Genomic DNA, 24,158 nt, shown 5'->3' with positions numbered 1-24,158 from the left:
TCCTGGGGCTGGGGGTGTGCCAGAGCACCCACTTTTGTCTACATTAAAAATATTTTGCTTTCACATCACAGAAAGGTGACTTGAGAATTTCAAAAGAAGGAATGCTTTTTTTTCTATTTTTATGCTTCAGAAACATTCGAATTAAATTCATAGTTAAACTCCTTTCAGGTGAAACAAATTCTGAACTTTTATGGTTTTCCATATCAAAACACTGTAAGTTCAAGAACATTTAAGATTAAAAGCAACAACAGGGTTTTCCAGGTACATTTTTGTCACCAATCACTTTCCTGAAAGCTCATTTCAATATACCAGTCCATATTAACTCACACATTAAGATTTTCAAAATTTCAAGAAATTGGTATTGATTTTCAAAAGAAAAACTATTTCAAATAAATCATTTCACTGAATCTAAGCAAATACTGAAATTCTAGTTATCAGAGGTACATTAAGAAAGTACATCAACAAAGCTAGAGGCTAGACCACTTCCTTTAACAGTGCAGTTGCACTTTGGTCTGAACTATTCATTTCAAGAGAGCTATAGAGCACAAATCCCCGTCAAATTGTCACTCAGTACCCATCTCCAACAACGAGAAGAAAATAAACAAAAAAGAATTGCTGGGACCAGGTTTCAATTTTATGGACGTACCATTGAATCCATTAACTGGCGAAAACAGAAACTTCAACATCCAGGGAAATGGCTTAGAGGTTTAAGTGCTTCCTTCAAAAACCTGAGGACCAAAGTTCAGATCCCTAGAAATCTGTCTAGATGCCCAGTGGGTATGACCAAGCACCTGTAATTATGGTGTCAGAGAGCCAGCACAGGGGGTCCTAGACAAGCTGGGTAACAAGATCAACAATGAGTAGTTCCGGTTTGACTGCGACCGCAGCTCAATGACTAAGGGGGACAAAATGATGGTGGACTCCTTACATCGCCCTTGGGCATCCACATACAGCGCTCACAGGTGCATGTTCACCCACTTGTATACACACACACACACACATGCAAAAACATGCATACACACAAGCATATTACACTCACATTCATTCACACACATACAGCAAATTAATTTCAATCTGTGCTTCATAAGTCTTGATACAAACTCTAATACACAAAATAAAAATTATAATCATTACAGCAATAACAATTTCTACTGGTCATTTAGGAAATAACTTTGATAGTATGCACTAACAATTATCCTTCAACAAATACAGTTTGGGGAGACAGAGTGACCAGAGTGCTCACTGCACAAGCAGGGAGATCTGCCGTGAATCCTCAGGACTCACAGAAAAGCCAAGCCAGGACAGGGGGGAACCCCAGGAGCTCACCTGGCAGCCAGCCTAGCCTAACGGGCAAGCCCCTGGGTCTTATTGAGAGAGCATGTTTCAAAGCAGGTGGACAGCTCCTGAGGAGTGACACCAAAGACTGACTTTTGGCACATATGCACATACATACACAAAACATACACACACCTGAACAAAAATTAAATTTTATTTGTAAATATTATATTTATTTATGTTAGAAATAAATATAAATTTTATTTATGTTTATAAACATTATTATTATTGTGACTAAAAATTTTGCTTGTTAGGCCAAAAGCACAAGAGCCTAAATAAAAGTCTTAAATCCTTATCCCCTCCCAAAACAGCCCTCTAAGTACACTGCTGCCCTTCCGCATTCTAGCTTAGGCTTTTGTTTCATTTCTTCTAAACTCTGGCAGATTTCTTGCATATCCCGTGAATTACCTGCTAGAAACCTCCCCCTAACAATTCACACGGATCTGCTCAGGCACAGTAAGTATGAGCAACATCAACAAGGCGTATTTGAAAACTACCTCAACAATATAGAAGCCAGGTTGATAAGCTCATTTGTGTGTCAAGAAATGCTGTGATGACTTAATAAATGACACCATTAAACATCACAACTGTTAGTAGCCTGCTTCTAAGATGAAAGCGAACTTGAGGCTGGAGAAACTACTCAGTGGTTAACAGCACTGACCTACGGATCTGGGTCCAATGTCCAGCACCCACATGGTGTCTCACAACCATCCGTAAGTCCAGTTCCAATGGACCCAACATGCTCGAGTTTCCACAGGTACCAGACCTACAAGTGGTATACAGATATGTAGACAAAACACCCATACATATAAAATAATATTGAGATTAAAAATAAAAAAGCCAGGCAGTGGTGGCACACCCCTTTAATCCCAGCACTCAGGAAGCAGAGGAAGGCGGATCTCTGTGAGTTCAAGGCCAGCCTGGTCTACAGAGCTAGTTCCAGGACAGGTTCCAAAGCTACAAAGAAACTGTCTCGAAAAACCAGATGGATGGATGGATGGATGGATGGATGGACGGACGGACGGGAGGACGGACGGACAGGCAGGCAGACAGATAAAGGGGGCTATGGCAGTGCTAAGCAAACTGCTAGAATGGACATGGACCTAGGTGTCCCTGCTTCTCTACATTACTGTGCAAACTGAGTGAGAATTAGCAACTTCCAGTCACAAATTCAGGAATACTGACCATCTGGATAAAGAAAAGGTCTGAGGAGAAATAAAAATCTCAAGGTTTACAAAGCTAGAAACCAGCAAAAAGGTTCACAGGAGTTCAAACCAACAAGCGCCCAAACTGTTTTAATGATGCTTTGCAAAGTGTTAATTTCATTAACATTTTATTTAGATGCCACGATGCCATTTAGTTTTCCTGACATGAAACACCTCTCCCCCCTCCACACACACAGAGGGAGGGAGGGAGGGAGGGAGGGAAGGAGGGAGGGAGGGAGGGAGGGAGGGAGGGAAGGAGGGAGGGAGGGAGACTTTCACAAACTCAACCTCACTTTTTTCCACAGTGCTCAGAGAGATCAAAGCACAGCCTACACATATTGAAAGCAATATACCTTCCAGCCTAGAGCTTCTCTACGGAGAAATAAAAGCCCTATTTGGTAACGGTATGTTCAAGGATATTCTACAAACACAGGTAAAACTGGAAATAGGCATATGACATAAAATGAATGAGCTTCTATGTAGAAGACTTAAATGAACTACAGTACATCCAAATCATAGAATATTATGACTCCATTTTTTTAAAAAAAATTCATTTTAAAATGAAAATTCCATTTGAAAAATGGAATAATCACTCTACTAAAAATAGGTTATAAAAGGTAGGAAACTGAGTATATCTTGGTGTACTCTTCTTAGGAAAAACTCCCCGTATGTTTTTATGTGAATACTTTAAAGAATGCATATTAGAATGCTAAAGAACAGCCAAGTGGCGAAAGCCTATAGGCAATTCAACTAAACAAACCCTCCACAGCAGCCAGCTGAGTAATGCAAGTGTCTCGGTTCTAGACTGGACTGAGAACCAAGTTCAGTTGCCTATCTCCGGCACTGTCCATCTGCAAGATGCTATGCTCGCAGACTCACACAGAAGCTTACTTCTCACAGAAACGGCAGAGCGGGGCATTGGCAATGCTAATCCCTCACAGAAAGCTCCAGGTACCACAAATACAGTTCTCGGGAGCACACAAGTGGCATCACAACAGTCCAAGAAGTACCACATAAATGTCCTGGCCACTCATTCACAAGTAAGAGCCTCCATACAAACTCAAACCCATCAGTGTAGCATGAAATTCTTTACTAAAAAGCTTCAGAGATGCTGTTAGGATTCAAAATTAAATACAAGGAGTAAATGAGTGTAACACTTGTGAAGGGTAACCTCAGTATGTCCTAAGCGTGCACAGCAACCAACCCTTCCGTCCAGCAGTTGCACTACAGAAAGAATCATACCTTTCAGCAAATAACTGAGACTGCACAAATCTTACAGTAGTAAATAAATGAGCAACTGGAATTCATGAGGCATCTGGTTAAATTAAACCAGACACCTAACAATGGAATACTACAAAACTCTTAAGGGGGTTGGAGACAGCGTTAAGAGCACAGATAGTCCTCTCAGAGGACATGAGTCCAAGTCCCAGCACTCAAGTAAGGTAGCACACAACTGCTTATAACTCCAATTACAGGGGATCCGATGTTCTCTTGGGCCTCTGTAAGTGTTGCATTCAGGCATGTGTGCACGAGCAAACACACACATATAAAAATAAAATCTTAGAAAAATTCTAAGGAAGCTAGATAAAGTGCTACATGCCTGTAATTACAGCATTTGCAAGGAGGAGACGGGAGGGCTGAGAAGCAAGCCCAGGCTCTCAAACCTTAAGAAAAAAAGAGCCCGTGCATAACCTTTTATAGATCCCCAATGCTAACACATTTCCTGATTTTTTTTCCTATAAAAGGAATATAAAATAATCAAACGTTGGCTGAACGGAATCTGATTAGTCCTTTCCTTCCCTGTATCCTTCACTAATGAACTCAGTAATAAGTAGTATCAAACAAGCATTCAAAAGTTATTCTATTAAACACCTATTGCAAAAGAATTAAATAATTATATGTAAATATATGATCTAATTATAATATTGGCAATATTTTAAAAGCGAAATTAATTATAATTAAAAAATATTACATAATATTCAAGCAACTTACAACTAAATAACCATTAAGCAAAAAGCTTTGAGTCTAAAGTATATTATTTTTAAATTAAGAAATTCATGCTTCAAGTTTTCCAGTGTAGGTGTATATAAAGAGAATCTTAAACATCTGAGAACACTACAAACTACTTAAGCTGCTTCACAGTATTCAACCACTTCCTCTCAAAACTCCCACATAATATTAAGCCCAGAGCCATTCTTAAGTTATCTTTACAAGATGTATAAAATTATTATTGTTTAAATAAAAATACTCAGTAATGGATAAACTGATGACATTTTTCCAAGAAAATACATTTCCAATGGAAAATTAGAAGTCATTTACATATACCTATTTTAACAAACTACAAAACAAGAACTACAGTAAAACGAAATATTATTTAAGTGCATATCTGAAAGGTTATATAGACTCTCATATTGATAACACTACATTACAAAGTCTTTCCATCAATCACAGAGGGGTGGGAAAGAAGAGAGACTGCATCCCTAACACCACTCCTAGCTCCCCCACCACCCTGCAGTCCCAGGTAGAAAAGTCAAGGAAAACAAAGGGTCTTACCGCCATGTGCTTCCTTCTGGTTCTGCTTGCTTCTTCCAATTTCTTGACACTTCTAAGGAAAACCCTGACAGCTATGCTCTAAGACTATTTTAAATAACACAGCTGACACAGTCACAGCAGGGAATACAGACACATTACATGAAGTCTGCTAATAAACAGAGCTACTACCAAAACGGCATTTATTTACTTATTTTGAGGTATGGACTTTCTACATAAGCCGGGTTATCTGACTATGTAGACCAGGCTGGCTGAGATCTCAGAGAGATCTGTCTTACTCTGCCTCCAGAGTGTTGGAATTAAGGGTGTGTGCCACCACAAATGAGAGGAGGAAAATACATCAGAAAAGATTATCCCATGATTTAATGCCTTCTCCCAAATGCTCACTCATATGAATGGTAACAGAATTGTATCGAGAACCCATTCTTAGGCTATGTGTGTTTGCTACTAGTATGATTTAACACACATGATAACACAATTATCAAAATTAAGAAGGATGTTAGCATTTAGCACACCACCTTAGAAATTACACTTATTACTATAAAAGATAAAAGGTGAGCCAGTGGTGGTGGTGACACACCTTTAATCCCAGCACCTTTAATCTTGGAGGCAGAGGCAGGTTCAAGGCCAGCCTGGTCTACAAAAGCTAGTTCCAAGACAGGCTCCAAAACTACAGAGAAACCCTGTCTTGAAGAACCCAGATAAAAAAAGGTAAAAGTTTTATGCTCTGCCTCCAAGAAAGAAATGAAATATTTACAAAGCTGTACTAGGTATGAGGCAAGAACAGAATACAGCAAGGTCAAGAACACAAGATGGCCCCAGTTCAGCCCTACATGCTTTCCATTCAACGATGCTGTTGAAAAGTAAAATACCAGTGGCTGGACAGATGGCTCAGCAGTTATGAGCGTGTCCTGCTCCTGCATGAACTCAAGTTCTATTCTGAGCACACGTTGAATAAACCACTGTAACTTTAGCTCCAGGGGAATCTGACGCCATCTTCTTGTCTCCAGGTGCACCTGCATCCATATGCACATGCAACCCCACCACACATACATCATTTAAAATATGAAATAAATATATTTTTAAACTAAACTCCCTCTTTCTCAAATAAAAAATATTCAAACATGCCAAGACAGAGGTTATAGGAAGACACTCTAAGAAAAATAAAAAATAAAAAACAACTTAAAAGCACATGAAGAATATAGAACATGAATGAAGAAATTGTTTTTATAGTCTACCATATGTAATATAGTAAAAATACTGTGGCTAAGAAGAGTTTAGAAATGGAAGAAAAGGTTTTTAAAACAAGAGAAAGGAGGCTGGAGTAGCAGTTACTGAGCACTCCTCATCTCCACAGGACCTGCTTCCCAGCATCCGTGGGGGCAGACAACCACCTGCACTCATTCCAGAGGTTCTGATGCCTTCTCCTGCTCTCAGCAGGCCCCAGGCACCCACATATACAGTACAGCCAAGGACTCAAACATACAGAAGAAAATAAAATCAAAGAGATGGAGGAACATCCGAAAGACAGCTCAGGGGAAGAGAGGAAGGGTAGAACAGTGCTAAAGAAATAAAGGCCACAACAGACTCAGACTAGCTAGCAGTGCAAATGTGAAATATTCCCACAGATCTGTCCATTTAAAGAACAGGTCCCCTGCTGATGGCAGTGCTTTGGAAGATTTTGGAACTTCTCAGAAATGGAGGCTCACTGAAAGTGGGTCAAAGAGGACAGAAACAGGGTTTATAACCTGTGCTGCTAACCTTGTGGATTTAACCCACAAACCATGAAACCAAATACTTGCTTAAGCTGCTTAGTAGGTTCATCACAGCAACAAAAATACTAACTAATTCACTAAAAACACACAAGAATAGAACATCTGGGAATTAGTCCCGGCAAACAAGGGGGCTCCATCTCCTATTTGTCATGAAAAATATAAGCTGTAAAATCATGATCATGTACTACTAACTCAAAAAACATTTTGCAGTATTCTGAAAGGAAGATAAGAAAAGGGATTCAATGTAAAAAGACAAAGAGGGTCTAATATTAAGACGTCAACCCATTTAAAAAACTGAGGGCTGGGTATGGTGATAGAGACCTGTAATTCCACCACTGAGAAGGTTGAAGCAGGGGGATCCAAGTTTGAGAGAGCCATCCTCAGCTACACAGCAAGTTATAAACCAACAACTGTAAACTAATTTTATGAATGGATATCATCTTAAATAAAATGATAGCAAAAAGAAACTAGCACATTAGAGAATATTCAATGTGCTGCATTATCAGACTAGACTTGATATTAGAAGATCTATTAGAACACTAAAAATGTAATACTTAATGTTATCTAAAGCCATCTGTATCCATGGAGACAGCGTTTTCTTGTCTCCAAGGGCATTTTGTAATCATTAAACAAACTTTCTCAAAATCTTAAAACAGGGGAAGGAAGCTATTTGAAAGATAACACAGAAAAAACTATTGCTAGGCGTGGTGGCGCACACCTTTAATCCCAGCACTTGGGAGGCAGAGGAGGTGGATCTCTGTGAGTTTGAAGCCATCCTGGTCTATATAGTGAGTTCCTGAACAGCTAGAGCGGTTATATAGAGAAACCTTGTAAAAACAAGGAAAGGACGGAGGGAGGGAGGGGAGGGAGGGAAGAAGGGAGGAAGGGAGGGAGGGAAGGAGGGAGGGAGGGAAGGAGGGAGGGAGGGAGGGAGGGGAGGGAGGGAGGGAGGGAGGGAAGGAAGGAAGAGGAGAAGAGGGAAAGGGAGGGGAGAAGAGAAAGGAAAGAAAGTAAGTCAGTCTACAAAATACTGAAGAGAAATTCAAAGCTACAGGACCTAAAAATGTATTAGTAGAGTCCCAAGATAGAGAACAATTTAGTATATGTCACAACAGGTCTAATAAGAAACCTACGTTTCTATAAAGAGGAAAGATGCTGGTAGGGAAACCAAATTTACTGTGTTTGCCTTCAATGTCACTGAATCAAAGACACAAAAGTTAAAAATAAAAGAATCTGTTAAAGGTATTAAAATACTGAGTTACTCTATATTAATTAATATAACGAATCAGAACTTTCAAACAAAAGGTCTTAAGAAAAAAAGAAAAATTTGATTTAAAAACTGAAAAAAGTTTATCTTCTAAAATATACCCTAAGAGCAGAAAGTAAAGGTACACACCTTGTTATCCCAGCACCTGGGAGGCTGAGGCAGGAATGGTTATGAGTTACAGGCAGCACGGGCTACACAGTGAACCTAGGCCAACATGGACAACAGAATAAAACTGTCTAAACAAAGCCAAAATTTAACACATGGCAAAATAGGAATCAGAAGTAACAATTATTATAAGGTCTAATCTATGTAGCATATACATATATGTGTGTGTATATATATATAAAACTGTGTTTATAGATACATTTATACATACACACATATCCATAAAACTTACTAAAGTTAAAGCAGAAAAAAAGTAGACGAAAATTAAGAAATAACAGCTTTAAAAAGAATACAAATAACTTAAAAATATGGAAAGGCAATAGAAAAAGTATGTATCTGCAGATGTGATAACAATTTCCTATGGGGTGGAAATAAGAGGATACAGTGAGGTACAGATGCATACGAAGACACCATGGCCCAGGATATTATAAAACTCTATATGAACTCTATTCTGAAGAGAACATAGTCAGGTACAAGAGGGGAGGGGAAAGGAGAAGAGGCTCAAGGAGGTGTGCCCATGAGACTGCACAGTGTAACACTAAACGTATTAGTTAGAAGAAGGGCTTAAGAAAGAAAAGCAGAAAAATTAGGCAGAAAAAAAAAAGAATACATGAACACTTCAGAAAATTTACTCTGGGTCTAGTGTATGAAATACTTTAAGAGAAAATGCACTGAATCAAGAGACTACTTAGATGTTGCTGTAGTTCTTCAAAAGCTAGAAGTCTTGAAAGAAATCACTAAAGATGGGGAATAGTGAATCAGGTCCCCTTGATTCATGGACCCCAAATCTGGGTATTCAAATTTTCACTACCATATATCTGCAACCAGAAATCACTACTCAGGGCACTGCGGACATCACTTTCAGACCTGCATGGAACACTGAACAATTAGAGCCATCAACAGATAAGTTCCTAGGTGAGGGCAAACACAGCAACACTATTCTCTTGTTTCAGCTCTAGTACTGTAAACATGTGCTTTTCAGGGTTCATTTGCTCTCATGCTTTGCTATTTTTGCCTTCTTGGAAGAATACTGATATACCTAAAACCCCTAGGCATAAGAAAACTATGAGATACTTTATGAATACAAAGTGAATGTTAGATGAAGTAGTACTTTATGAATCTCTGTGAGCTCAATGTCAATGTATTAGTGAGATACAGTAATATATACTAAATAATGTATCTTTAATAGAGGCACGTGTAAAACAAAGTTATATGCTGAGTGGTTGATGGACATGCAACCAGTGGCTTATCAATTACAGGACACAGCGATCATATATGTCATATAGAAAGAATGTCTCAGTAAATCCTAATTCAGTATTTGCCATCACTCAGTGAAATGATTACCCCAAATAAGAAGAACTGACACTATCTGCATGCATATATGCACACATAAATGCTTCCTCATACATTAGACATAAGTGTGGCAATCAGTTGTAAGTAGCAGGTCAGGGAGAGAGGAATCAAAGATGACGCTAGGTTTCTGATCTGACAGACAGAGGGTGGGACTGAGAAGACAGGAAAAAAGCAAGGAAGCAGCAGTTCAGATGGGGAAAAGACAGACATCAGTTTCAGGATTACATGTGCTACAACTTGTTATAAATACATGTCTACATCTACCCACCTCTTTGAAGTAAGAATCCTCATACTGTTACCTTGGCATGTCGCCTGCATCTAAAATGTTCTGCTTTAAATAGTACAATATAACCCAAGCATGACAAGGCAGGAAATATGTACTCAATTCTTACTCCTTCCACCATAATCTCTGAAATCAATATTCACCCTAACTCCTAACCTGTATGGCTAATTATGTTTCTATATGACTCATAAAATATCAAATAACACACATATACATGCATGCACGCACACACATCCTGCAGAAAAGAACTACAAATGATGAAAATATTAGAAGAAATTCTTCACACCAAGACGGACTGTTTTTAGTTCATTTATAGAGACATGAAACAGTAGTACTTTCCACATTAATTACAAAATACCATTCTGAAGTATCAAATTTCTATAGAAACTTCTCAGGGGTAAGAAAACCTATGTTGTAATTTCTTTCAACATAGCTTTTATAAAAATGTACATATACACTCAGAATGTGATGTTTCCAACAGCCTGAAAATCACTTACACAATTACCAAGTTTTATATAATTATAGGTACAAACGTAAGAGAAATTCCTATTAATTCTTTCCTTTCTAGCCAACATTATCTTTGTTTACACACATTCCATTATTAAAATAACAGAAAACAATTTCTAAGCTACTACAGAACTCATTTTATAAACAAATATTTATATATTTACTATAAATAAATTTTATCAACAAATATATATTGTGTATGTGTATATATTTGTGGACATACGAGAAAATTGATGATACATCATTTTTCCAAAATTTAATAATACAAATATAGGTTCAAGGCCAATCTAAAAAATAGCAGCCATTTACAAACTTGTTCTTTTTCTCTGCACTGTATCATCTTTAGTGCTTCCTTTTATATCCAAAGCACCTTTCTGACATTATCATTGGGGTCACAACTAGATGCAAGATGGCCCAGATACCGCAAGAAAGAAAGGTTGAAAGCCAAGGAGATAAACAGGTGAGAACGTAAATCGGAAAAAAGGAAAGCTAAGTGTTCTGTACTGAATGAATTCCTCGTTCTGGACAGTCAATTTTAAGAATTCTGCCCTTTACAATGTCAAGACAAAACACCCATGCACACAATAGAACAAAAAGAGCAAAAAGCAAAAATTTTGAACATTTTTCACATAATTTAGGACTAATTTTATTGTATTCCTATGTAAATAGAGACATCTAATCATAACACAAACAGAAATGGCTTTGTTTCTCACCATGAATATCTGAAATAGAAAATAAAGTAAGCCTTACACACTCAACATCCCTGAGCTACGAAGACAGCAGTTGGTCAATGAGCAGCAGCCAGTACACATTTGGTGTAAACACCCTAACAACAGTTTGTTTATCAATGAGCACACCTCTATGCCAAGGACCATGGCCACAAGTGGAAGCAGCAAAGAGGTTTCTTGGCTTCACCCTCTGAGTCTCAGAAACTGTGACATTCCCACAGCCAAAAGGACAAGGCCTTGTCAAGCACGTGTCCGACAGTTCAGTAGCCAAGACAAGTGGTAGTTTTAATCCTAATCAGCCGACAAAGAGACACACGGTCCACTTAAAACAGTACAGTTCTCAAAGTATTATTTTTCTTCTTGAAAATTAGTTATTAAAAAGTAAAATAATACTATCTATCACACTCTTCAGTGTGGATTAAGTGAGAATTGTGGCTTTATGAGCAAAGAGAACCACTTGCATAAGGCTCACTCTATCCGGAGTAACAATGTGTCACAAACTCTCAGAATACAATTCCACTCTACACAGGACACTGCCTATACATAACTCTAATTGGTTAGTCACATACAGAAGTCAGCTACTGAACTGATGGTGAACAACCAAAGAGTAGCTGGGGGTAACCCAATGTTAATGCTAATCCTAAAATGTATGTTCTGGTTTTTATAATTTCCTGAACATTATAAACAATGATATACTCAGTTACAAATACTATGTGGGACTCATGCTGTGGCTCAGAAGAATACTGGATATGGCAGTATCATGTACAGCTAAAACTACTGGAAAAAATTGAATACAACACACACACACACACACACACACACACACACACACACACACAAAATTCAAAGAATAGTGAAGTAGCTTCCAAAAAAAAAAATATTTCTCCTTAGATGGCAGCTACTCAATGTTCACTAAGAAATAGCTTTATGCAAGAAATATAAACACTACTTTTTATTATTCTAGGCAAAAGGTCATTATCCCTGATAAGTAATTTTCCTTGATATTCCTGATTATTAGAAATTAAGTTGGTCAGATATATTTGGCACTAAAATTTTACTATACAATTCTCCAGGAAAAGCAGACATAAGTACCACCTGGAGACCTTCTAGAACCCCATTCCCAAGGGATCCTCAGAAACCAACTCAGACATCTGAAAAGCAGTAACAGTGGCTGTATTTAGAAAAATCTTCTCCGGGTGATTCCCAAACTTTAGGACCAGCGCTATTGAAGACATAGCCTTCTCCTACTGACTACAAGCACTCTCATGGGATCTGCCACCTCTCATGGGTCACTGCCAGGCATACAGTCATCAGGAGCAAAAAGGAAGGGTCCATATCTCATTATTTACTGTAAAGAAACTATTGAAGAAATCTGGCAAAAACATATTAAAATAACATGCAAACATACTTCCAAACACTTTCTATATGTTTATTTTAAAGAAGATGCCTTCAAAATCTATAAAATAATGTATAAAAATAATTTATGTATTAGTTCAGCTGCAATATATCCATGGTCCCTTAAAAGATTTTCATCTTATCATTAAAAATGCACCTCAACCATAATTCATAGTACTTTCAAAAATCAAGAATTTCAAAAGTTTCTAATAGGAAAGTTTTAGTAGTCACCTAAGAAAAATAATAAAACTAGGAATGATGCCAATAATACTTGAAAATATAAGCATATCTCAACTATGCTATGCATCCTAAGAACAAATTTCATACCATAAGCCCAAGTAGTTGCACATTCATTTACAAAAAAAAAGCACAAAATAGTTCATAGAAAAAAATATCTCCTCATAAAACTTAAGAAAGTTGTTTGTCAAATGAAACATCTGATGTTCAAGTCACAATGTTTCCATACGCACATTGTAAACATACTCTATGAGCTAGAATTCAAATGAAACCAGTCATTACTTCAAAAAGACATTGTTAAAAACAACAACAACAAAAAAAACTCAGTGCAAAAATCCTTACCAACTTAAGTTGTTAAAATGGACTTAAGACAATTTTAATAAAAATCACAATTTGATCCCATAATCGAAAATGATCCTACAGAGACTTTACATTAAGATTAAAAAGCTTGCAACAGTAACTGAGTTTTCCTCTCATTACTATTCTCTAGTAAATGCTTTCTTTTGATTGGCTTTTACAATGTCATCCGGGGATGCTGATTTGAAGTCAAATGGTGTTATTGCTACAAGAGGACTCATTTCTTTGTCCGACACATCTTGAACTTGTCTGCTATAAAGGAAAGTCTTGTAGAGGTCAAGAGTGCGTCTCCTGCAGCTCTTCAGCGGGTAACGAAGACACAGCGTTGAAGCAAAAGCTGAAGGCCTAGCAGCAAGAGCCTTGGTCCACGCCAGAGACAACGGTGCTTTCTTAGCAAGGGAGCCTCTTTTAGTTTTCTTACTATCCTTAGTAGAACTGGAATTTTTCCCTAACTTTGAAGTTAGAACTTTAGTGTCTGCTGTTGGAGCAACTGATGGGTCAGCTACAGGCTTTGAAACAAACTCTGGAGTTTTTATCAGAACACTAAGATCAATATTTGAATCAATTCCAGGATTTCTCAATTCAGATAAACTGAGCTCAAAGGAATCTCTCTTAATCGGAGACTTGTCTAGTTCAATCGTTTTTGCAATCAAATCAGAAAGGGACAAATTCTCCAGGTCTCTTGTGGGAGAAGTTTTAGAAAATGCCAACGATGACAGAGATCCTGTTAACTCTGATACTTCATTAGAAGATGGAGAGTGGTTTGCCAGTTGTGACAGGGGAAGGGACCCCAAGCTAGCAGATGACTGGTTACACAGGTCGGATAAAGTAAAGCACTGGCTGGGACTGTTTTCTCTATGTTCCTCAACCAGCTCAGCTAGGGATAGACTTTCACACTGGAAAAATGGTAAACTGTTATTCTTTACAATATTATTCTTGGCACTTTGTCCAGCTTCAGTGTTTATACTGGGATTAAAATTATTTTCCAATGGGACAGGTAAGTGCAACGGGTTATTTAAACTTCCCATGATGGTCTGCACTGGCATGCTTTGAAAATCAGGTAGCACACTGCTTTGAACACCCCGAGAAGCACTGGCTGACATGTTCCCTCTCATCAAGGACTTTAAGTCTGGTATTCCTTTCAGAGTGAAATCCTCCTCGGGAGCACACTCAGATACAGGAGCGTCTGCAGTCTTACAAGGCCCACTCTGCAGACTGACTGTGGGGGACAGACTGACTGACGGCTGACGTGCACAAGGATCTCTTGGCACGTCATCAGTCAGGGGTGTCAGGGACAGCTCCTTTGTTAACTTACATGATTCTAGTTCCTTTTCACTTTGGGGTCTGTCAAGTTTCTTTTTTCTATGAAGTAAATAGTGACTTGGCACAAGTGAAGAATTATGTGATCCATATTTTGCTATTGCACTAGAACAATCAAAAGATTTGCTACTGCAATCCAAATGATTTTCTGATTGAGGGCAAGAATTTTGAACATTTTCAACTGAAACTTCATTAGAAGAAAATAAGACTCCTTACCTTACAAGAGCCATTAATGTTCAGATGAGCGAGTTGACATTTGCAGAAGACAGTCACAGCAACCAAAAGGAGACATGAAATAAGGCATTTAATTACTAAGTGCTTCCTTTGATTACAACTAAAGCGATATATGTTCATTATTTAGCAACAGGGACAATGAGGAAAACAAAAGAGGAATATTACCTCTAACAACCTAAGATGACCTTCACACTATTTTCACTGCTGTGTGTGAGTAAACATTCTAATCTCCATGGATTTATCATGGAATCATAGATTTCATGAATGTGAAGCTCTATCACACTGAAATTGCCATGATTACCATTTTAAAACTTTTAAAACTTTAAATTTTAAAACTTTTTAAACTTCTTTTAAAAAGTAAAAAACTGGGTTCATTTTTCTCTGTACTTTAATACATTAAAAACAACAAGCAAACACCATCTGTGATTTTCTGTGTTCTAGGGACACTTTATTAATAGAGAAGACATTATCATTACAATCAATTAAAAGTACGCCTGAGCCTGGTAGTGGTGGCACGCGTCTCTGTGAGTTCAAGACCATCCTGGTCTACCAGAACTAGTTCCAGAACAGACTCCAAAAGCTAGAGAAACCCTGTCTCGAAAAACCTTAAAAAAAAAAAAAAAAAAAAAAAAGTACACCTAAGTCCCAATCCCCACATGCAGAAACATACTGATTCCACAGGGGTAGGCTGTATGCAATTTTGGAGAGGCCTAACCCAAAGATTAAAGGACATATCAATCCAGTTAACAAATGACCACACTCCCACTAACAGAATCATGCCAATTAATACAACTGTACCTCAGTTCTCATGTCCACAAAATTCTAAACCCCAAACCCACAAATTTAAAATTAAAAACCTATTCTTGTTTTCTTATGCATTAGCTAAAAATGAAATATGAGGAGTATAATTTTAATACTTTATATTATTTAATGATACTCAAATAACATGAAATTATAATTATAAATATCTATGACCTAAGTACAGAGGAATTTTTATCAATGGCTAGATACTCAATTGTCTCATTTCATTAGAATTTTATAAAGTTCAATAAGAAACTAACAAGAAGGTAAATGTCTTCTTTTATCTGATTTTATTTCCTTTGTGTGTTGGTTATGGAAGCAAACACAAAACTCAAATTAAAAATCCCCCAAACTGATGCTAGCGCTGGCTCAATAGTCAAGAGCATTGTCAATCTTCTCTTACCGAGGACCATGGTTTGGTTCCCAGCACCCACGCAGTGGCTCACAACCATCCTTAACTCCAGTTCAGGGGATCCAACACCTTCTTTTGACCTCCTAAGACACTGCACACATGTGGGGCACAGATAGAAATGTAGGCAAAACACTCACATACATAAAATAGAAACGCCTTTACAAAAGTGCAAACTAGAAAGCCAACTGATAATAACTGAGATTACTGATGTAGCCAACTAACAACTCAGCAAATTAACTTTTTGCTCAGCACCCAGAAGAGCTAGGAGGAGTGAAAGCATACCTTTTGATGCCTTTCCTGCAGACACTGCTCTTTCGCTCTTCTCCTTCATATTCTGCACATTGTCTCGTTCCAGAACCACTGACAAAGCCTTCTGGACATCAAACTTGTTTTTCAGAATTGCTTCAATCAGTATGTCATCAGGCGCAGCATCTCCCAGAACCTCTCGCATGTGATCAAGGCATGAGTACAGACGAGCTAGAACACACAACAGAGAAAGAGCTGTACTATACAGCATCTTCAACAGACTTCTCAATAGATACATTAAATAAGATGCAAATTTTCCTTCAAAGAATAAGATATGCTTGTATCATTACTGTTCATATTCATTACTATGAATAATCTCAATAAACTTTATAAATTCTTACTTGGTGATTAATCATTTTCAGCTAATGAAGATATGCTAATTTAAAAAGCCATACCTTGGTCAAGTTCACTTAATTGGTGATTCAAAAGAGAATTAGAAGACTCTTTCAGATCTTCATAACCATATTCTTCTACAGGGTTGTCACGTCGTGAGTAAATAAACTGAGCAGCTAGAATACAAAATGAAGAATGCTGTAATATAGCCAGTTCCTAACTTTTTCTCATTTTTTAACAAAAATTAAGATAAAGGAGATGAGACTATAGTTCATTAGTAAAAGCTTCCCTAGTATGCATAAGGCCCTGGGTTTGATTCTCAATACTGAAGCTGAGAAATCCCATTGAAGGCACTAAAGCAGAAAGAAACAGAGGAAAACATCAGTATGTACTGCTCTGGTCTCTGTACGCTCATGTACAGAAGGAAGGCATCTACATTTACACGCATGCATTCACTACACACACACACACACACACACACACGTGCATGATTACACAAACAAATCTCATCACCACTCACAATCACTTTGACAAGTGATGAAATTATAAATATTCCAAGACAATATAAATTCTACCCAAGTTGTAGTCAAAGCCCTTAGACTAGCACCTCACTAATTTCTTGTTGTTCTTCCTTCCTTCCCCCAGTCTCCAAGACCATTCCGTTCATTTCATCCTTGCCCACTATTATGCTCCTTTATTTTCTCTTGGCACTGATATTTTAAAGCACACATCAAACTTATTTGCTTAAAAAACACTCAAAATGTATTTGCATAGTGAAGTCAATATTAAATTTTGCTATCCAAGAAACACTAATTTTGCCAGATTCCAAAAGGCTGCCAAAAGCATAAGTCCTAAATTTAAAAATATATATTTTTTAGAATTATTTTCTTTAATTGATTCTTTGTGAGTTTCATATCACATAACCCAATCGCACCCGTCTCCATGTCCGCCCGCCACCCTTCAAACCTCCCCAGAAAAGAAAACAAATAATCTCGCTGTGGAAACTGCAGTGTGCCACACAAAGTATATCCTTTGACCAAAAATGTTCATTGCAATGAGACACAGGTCTGGTTCCAGGCCTCAGGTTTCTGCTACACTATCAATACCAGATCCTCACTGGGACTCCTCTCCAGTATCCTCTTATTGCGCTGTGTCACAGAGATCCTGCAGTTTTGATTACACAGGACTGGGCCCTTCAGACTCCAGCAGCTCACAGATGTGGTAGATGTTGGAGTAGGCCAACTCAAAGCCCCGGATCTGGGTCTGGATGGTAGCTGAATTGGTCATCCCACCTGCTCTGCTGTGCCTCTACTGCTAGGGCCAGCTCTCCCACTTTTCCCAAGGAAGGGGTACAGCTGACTCTCCTACCTGTGGAAGCTGGCAAAGGCAGGACTGGATCTCCTACACTGGTGCCATTAGGGCCGACTCTCCATCACCGTCCTGGCAAGGGGCAGGGCCTATTCACCAAAGTGCTCCAGCCAGCACAGGGCAAGGTCAGCTATCCTGTGCTGGCACTCCATGGCCAATAAGAGGCAGGGCCAGCTCTCTTACACTCATGCCCTCAGAGCTCTCCCACACCCACACCATCAGGGCGAGAGGTGCAGGCCTGCTCTCCTGGGCAGCCAGCAAGGGGTGGGGCCAGCAGGCCTGCCAGCAGTGAGGGGCATGTCCAGCTAAGCAGCACACTCAGATGTGGCTTCAGGCAGCAGCCTAGACAAAGGTCATCCACTTGGCCTTTGATGGTAACACAGGCCATGGACATCAACACAGACACCGGCTACAGGAAGGCTTCAGACCCAGATAAGGCCTTCAGGGGCAGCACAGAGTGACACCACAGCCCCAGGACATCAAGCATGGCTACTTAGCGCCATGGCATCTCCAGTTCCACCTCTCTCCAGAGTGCATGAACCACCCGCTTTTCTTCCTCTCCCTTCTCTCCACATACTCTATCTTCCCATCTCTCCATTACATATTTGTTCAGCGTAGTGGCATCTGCTGCCCCAGCCTGCTTGTCTTCCAGGCCCTAGATTTCTAGATTTATGTAATGTGTAAATATTTTGCTTCAGTGTAGGTCTGTATATCACATGCATGCTATGTGCCCTCACAGGTCAGAGAGGGCACTGAATCCTCTAGAACTGAGGTTATGGGTGGCCCTCTGCAGGAACAACAAGTGTGAGCTTAATCCCTGAGCCATCATCTCTCCAGTCCTCAATAGACCTTAAGTTTTCAACAACTCATTTTCCAATCATACAGTGCCACCATAAACCAGCGGCATGTATCTAAAACTTTGACTTTGGCAGTAGTGGCGCACGCCTTTAATCCCAGCACTTGCACTTGGGAGGCAGAGGCAGGAGGATCTCTGTGAGTTTGAGGCCAGCCTGCTCTACAAAAGTGAGTTCCAGGACAGCCAGAGCTACACAAAGAAACCCTGTCTTGAAAAACCAAACAAACAAACAAACCAAAAACCCAAACTCTGGCTTGCAGATATTAGCTCATGTTTCTCTAACATGCTGACTGTGCCACTGTGCCATCATTCATGCAAGCCCAAAGTCTTGGCACATTCACCTCAACTGGACACCACTGAGCTTCATCCTCAAGACTGTTTGACTGCAAGGAAGTGAAGTCAGTATGTTAAGGCAGAAACACAAATGCAGCACAATAAAGCAAGGCATTATGGGTCTTTCCATCATTTCACTTTCCATAAGAACACAGTAAGCCCACTGCCCAGAATTCCTACACTGGACTTGAGCATGGCTCCAGGAAGGTATTAATGTTGGAAGAGAAACCACCTCCAAAATTTATAGATAATGCAGAGAATATAAAATACAGCCCACATATAAAATTTATAATCAGAAATCAGACAGCCATGAGTCAATGAACTATAGATTAGCAGGTAAGAAAACAACTGTAGCGTCACACTTTAAAATCCAAATGAATAACAGTTACCAAGTATTAGAGAAACAAATTAATCACTAGACTGGAGCAGCTACGATAAAGGAAATTAAGGACATAGTAAAAACACTAAAGACTCAACAAGGGGAAAATTCAACACATGCAGAAAAACTGAGAACTAAATGTTTCCTTTCCTCAGATTAGGTCATCAAAATTGATATATAAGGGAATGCGGAGGGGATACACGAAAGATGCTTTAGTTTAAAAAAGGCCACCCTGACAAGCCAGCATTCCTTGGGAAGTCTTATTTCTACTGCCTGTAACTACACTGGGACTAACTCCTGCACTCTCAGCCACAGCCTTGTCCCACGATGCTTAATGTGAATATTTGCCTTTGCACCATTACTTTATACCTCCCTCAGCCAAGCTTCTGCCTTTGTAAACTATAGAGTCCTGCACCTGTATTCACTGGAAGCTAATGCATCTCTCTAGACATGCCAGCACTTTCACTAAAATGGTTACTGGTTTTGTTAGGTTTCTTAGCTTGAATGACCTATCCTAATCTTATTATCCCTGTAATTAGTCTTACTTTTGAATACCACAAAGTATTTCAGAAAGGCACACATATGATTTACATATATGTGTATCCTTCTGCAACTTACTCAAGGAGATAAATTAGTATTACAGATAAAAGACTGAAGAAACATCCTGTTTCCGATTCTGTATACCTTTTCCATTGTTAAAATCTCATAGAGATGAGTCTTATAGCCAGAGGGCACCTTAACATCATGTAATATAATACTTAGATTGATAGTCTTTTATTTCTAGTGATCTAAAATAAATCCTTAAAATCTGACATTTTAGATTTACTCTCTCAGCTATAATAAAAAAAGGATGTCATTTTCTGCCTAGAGATTTACAAACTGTTTTTCAGACTCTCCTAAACTCTTTTCAGCTTAGTCCAACATTAACTGTGCAATTTCTCCAACTATGTCTCAAACTACTGTAAACCAAGAAATCGAAGATCAGTCCAATGCTGACTGGGATAATAAATCGGACACTTCCTTCAACAAACTTCACTCTAGAGGTTTCCATAGCAAAGCAGAAGTTCTTACTTATAAGCTCCTATGCCACCTGGTAGAAGCTTCTATTTCTGGGGGTATTCCTTACTGTTACACCTTCTCAAACAAAAACTTCCAATTTCCAAACTCGTACTATAGCCATTGAAGCCCTTGCTAGTGGTTGGGATTGCCAAAGAGGCCAACAGAATAAGGAGCCATAGAGGCTGAGATCAGGAGGAGACAGAAAGGGTAGGACACAGCGGACAGAAGGTAGTCCAAACTTTGAAGTTGAAATCAAAGCCTAAAAGGCAACTAGTACAAATAAAAATCAAAACAAGGGTGAGAATATAATAAAAGTGAGAATTTTTTTTTAATTTTAAATCTTAAGCTTCAGTGCATTTTTGAAAGTTATTCATGGTAATTTTTAAATTCAAGCTATTTTGACATACATGAAAGTCCAAGGAATTCCAATTCTAAGTCCTGAAACTGCCCACAACTATTTTCTACACATTTGTGTGCATATTAAAGACACAGCTCTCAGCATCCTCCCTGAAAAAAAAGGCAGGAAAATTGTATTTAACAATTACTCTTTCTTTCATACTAGCAGGGAAGCTTAAGAGAAACACTGCCCTAAGGGACATGGACACATCTTTAATCCCAGCACATGGGAGGCAGAGGCAGGCAGATCTTTGTGAGTTTGAGGCCAGCCTAGTCTGCATAGTGTGTTCCCAGACACCCAGAGCAACATAGTGAGACTCTGTCTTGAAAAAGCCAAACTAACAAACAAACAGACAAAAAACAGAGAAAGAAAAGACACTGTCCTACAAGTCCCACCTCCAATCTGCCCAGTGTAGTCTGCTAGTCTACTGTCCATCCTTTGTCACCTGCTAAACTCCCTCCCTGTTCAAATGCCTCCAGTCAAAAGGGACAGATACAAAATGAAAAAGATCTTTCACAATCTGGTTCCCATTTTCTGTTCTGGTTCCTAGTCATCCCAGGCTTCTTCCATACTATAACTTGCATGAACTCTGAATCTCCCAGAAAAGACAGCACTCAGTAGCCACCACTCTACCTACATACGCCCCAGTTTCCCAGCTCAAGCACCTCTCCTGTCAAGCATGCTCAGGAATGTTCTCCACCCATCAGAATTCAGCAGTTAACTGTCTGAACAGGACCTCACACCACTGCTTTTCAGTAAAAAGACCAGAAAGAGGGGGGAAGGAGGTGTTCCTCTTACACACAAATTGATACTGGGTATTGATTTTGAACTAAAATATATCAAAGGGATATTTTCAAGTCACATTAACTGAAACAAAATACATTATTCAAATTGCTTTTCCAGGTTCTTTTGTTATTACTGCCCTGACAATCATTTAACAATCAGTATGAAAAATCTTTCTAAAGGAAATTTTTAGGAGTTACATTTTAAAATCACCTTTTATCAAAAAAAAATATGCTTAGAAATCAAAATACGTGTATTTGTGACTAAAGTTTAGAAGTTTCTATTAATTGGCAAAGCAACTCAATTAAAGGCTTTATTAGACCATGAGTACAGTATGTATGCTCACCTCTTGAATGAACAAAAGAAGGTTAGAGTTGTATTCCCTGAGCTACTCAATACATCATTTGTTCATTAATTCCCTAAATGAGACATATTGTCTACAGGGTATTCAGATACTGAGGTGCCTGATCTTCTCACCTGAGGAATTACCACCCAGGATGGCCCGCAAGCATGTCTGTGGGGGCATTTATTTGCATAAACCCTTTCCTCCTCGAGTGGCTTTATGTCCTGGTGTTTTATTACAGCCACAAAGGAGCAAACTGGGGCAGACAGCAACCATGACAGCAGTAATGAAGAGGCGGTTCTGCTTCACAGAGCAGCCAAAAGCCCACAGCTCTGCCACAGGCTGCTGCTTTAAATATCAGAAACTATTCTAAAACTACTCATTTCTTATTGGAAATTACCTGAAAATACACATTAAAAAATAACCAAGGCCCAGCACATGGTGCTCAGGCCTGCTATCCTAACTTCTGAGACTCTGAAACAGGGAATTCCTAATGTGGGACAATGCTTTTCTACACTATTAATATGTATTACTCTCATTGGTTAACGAAAAGCTGACAGGGCTTAGCTGGGCAGGAAGTTAGGCAGGAAAGCCAAACTGGTAATGATGAGAAAAAAGAGGTGGAGTCAGGAGAGATCTGCTGCTGCCCAGCAAGCAGCAGGTGAAGAAAATGAGTAACAAGTCATGAGTCACATGGCAAAGCATAAATAGAAATATGGGTTAATTTAAGTATAAGAATTAGCCAATAACAAGCCTGAGCTACTGGCAAAGCATTTATAAGCAATAGTAAGCTTCTGAGTCGGTTATTTGGGACTGGGCAGTCAGGACAGGAAATGTCCATTTACAAATTCCAGACTGCAGGTCAGCCTGTGGTGTGTGTTGGGATCCAAGGCAGCAGAGGCTAGAGTGTGGTCTAATGCTACTGCTACGCCACACACTTTCCTTTCTTGACTGTTTGTGGTGGAGTGTTCTGGTTATTGCTGTCTTCCTACAAGGTGGTGTTGGGTCTCACACATGCCTACTAAGCTACATGCATGCCTACTAAGCTATATTTCACACCCTGTATATGTGCTAGAAAATAAAAAAAATCATATTCTCATGCTTTTGTTAAAAGTGAGTTTATCAAAGAAGCAAAACTATTTAACTACATACTGTTCAGTAGACTTCCTATTGTACACAAAAACAACTCACAGCCTGGGTGTCCAGAATCTGAACAATGCAGGATTCGCATGAAGCCATGAGAGACACACAGAAGTCTCTGATCAAGGCATCAAGTAAGCCAGGCCCATACATGTAAATCTCCGGAAAACAACTTCTGAAAGAGTAACTTTTGTGCTGTTAGAACACTAGGTACCTAGAGAGTAACTATTAATTTGCACCAATTGTGAGCAATCACTGCTGTATGAAGAGTCCACTTTCATGGAAACCATATTCAACAAACCTTGTAGATCTCAACTTGCCTTTGAGACACAGTCTCTGTAGTCCTGACTGGTCTAGAACTCGCCATATACACCAGGCTGGCTTCAAACTCAGAGATCAGCCTGCCTCTTTACTGAGTGCTGGGATTAAAGACATGTGCCACCACACCTAGCAGACCTTGACTCTATAAGCCTCTCAAATCCATAATTAAGCACTACTATTCTTTCCCTAAATAAATGGTTCCCAAATGCCAGTCTAATACTCCAAATACCCCTGATCAAAATTTACTATCTGTGTTATTCTTTTGGTCTCTGGTTCCTTTAAGGGACAAGCCACACCCACTCCCCCCACGACCTCTGGTCCCTTTAAGGGACAAGCCACACCCACTCCCCCCACGACCTCTGGTCCCTTTAAGGGACAGCCACACCCACTTCCCCACGACCTCTGACCTCTAGCCGCCATCTTGAATCTCTTACTGTCTTCTCTTGGTGTGTGTGCACGCTGTCTGTCTCCCTCTCTTTTTCTCTTCCCCTCTCCCTCTCTCCCTCTCTGTCCTCTAAGTAATAAATGTTCAGTTCTGATTCATACTATGTGTCTGTCACATGTCCCTACCCTCACGCTGGCTTGCCAGACTCCGGGGCCTGGCACCCACCCACCC

General features: G+C 39.2%; 1 protein-coding gene across 4 annotated transcripts in view; it reads right to left on the bottom strand.

Moving 5' to 3' along the window:
* Hbs1l (HBS1 like translational GTPase) overlaps nt 1-24,158 on the bottom strand; it is a 69,551-nt gene that overhangs the window by 40,452 nt on the left and 4,941 nt on the right. The window contains exons 3-5 of one of the 4 annotated variants that reach the window (XM_050159427.1): nt 16,626-16,739; nt 16,207-16,401; nt 10,227-14,688 (exon numbers count right to left, since the gene is read on the bottom strand). In XM_050159427.1, the coding sequence (XP_050015384.1) occupies nt 13,280-14,688; nt 16,207-16,401; nt 16,626-16,739 (1,718 nt within the window). In that variant the 3' untranslated portion in view covers nt 10,227-13,279. The other 3 variants (XM_050159426.1, XM_050159429.1, XM_050159428.1) reach the window with 3 other exon arrangements.

This window comes from Alexandromys fortis, unplaced genomic scaffold, assembly GCF_014885135.2.
Source record: "Alexandromys fortis isolate MF-2015 unplaced genomic scaffold, M_Fortis_MF-2015_v1.1 scaffold_107, whole genome shotgun sequence".
Classification (NCBI taxonomy): Eukaryota; Metazoa; Chordata; class Mammalia; order Rodentia; family Cricetidae; genus Alexandromys; species Alexandromys fortis.
The sequence above is the reverse complement of the archived record's forward strand: the minus strand, read 5'-3'. Positions and strand labels throughout refer to the sequence as shown.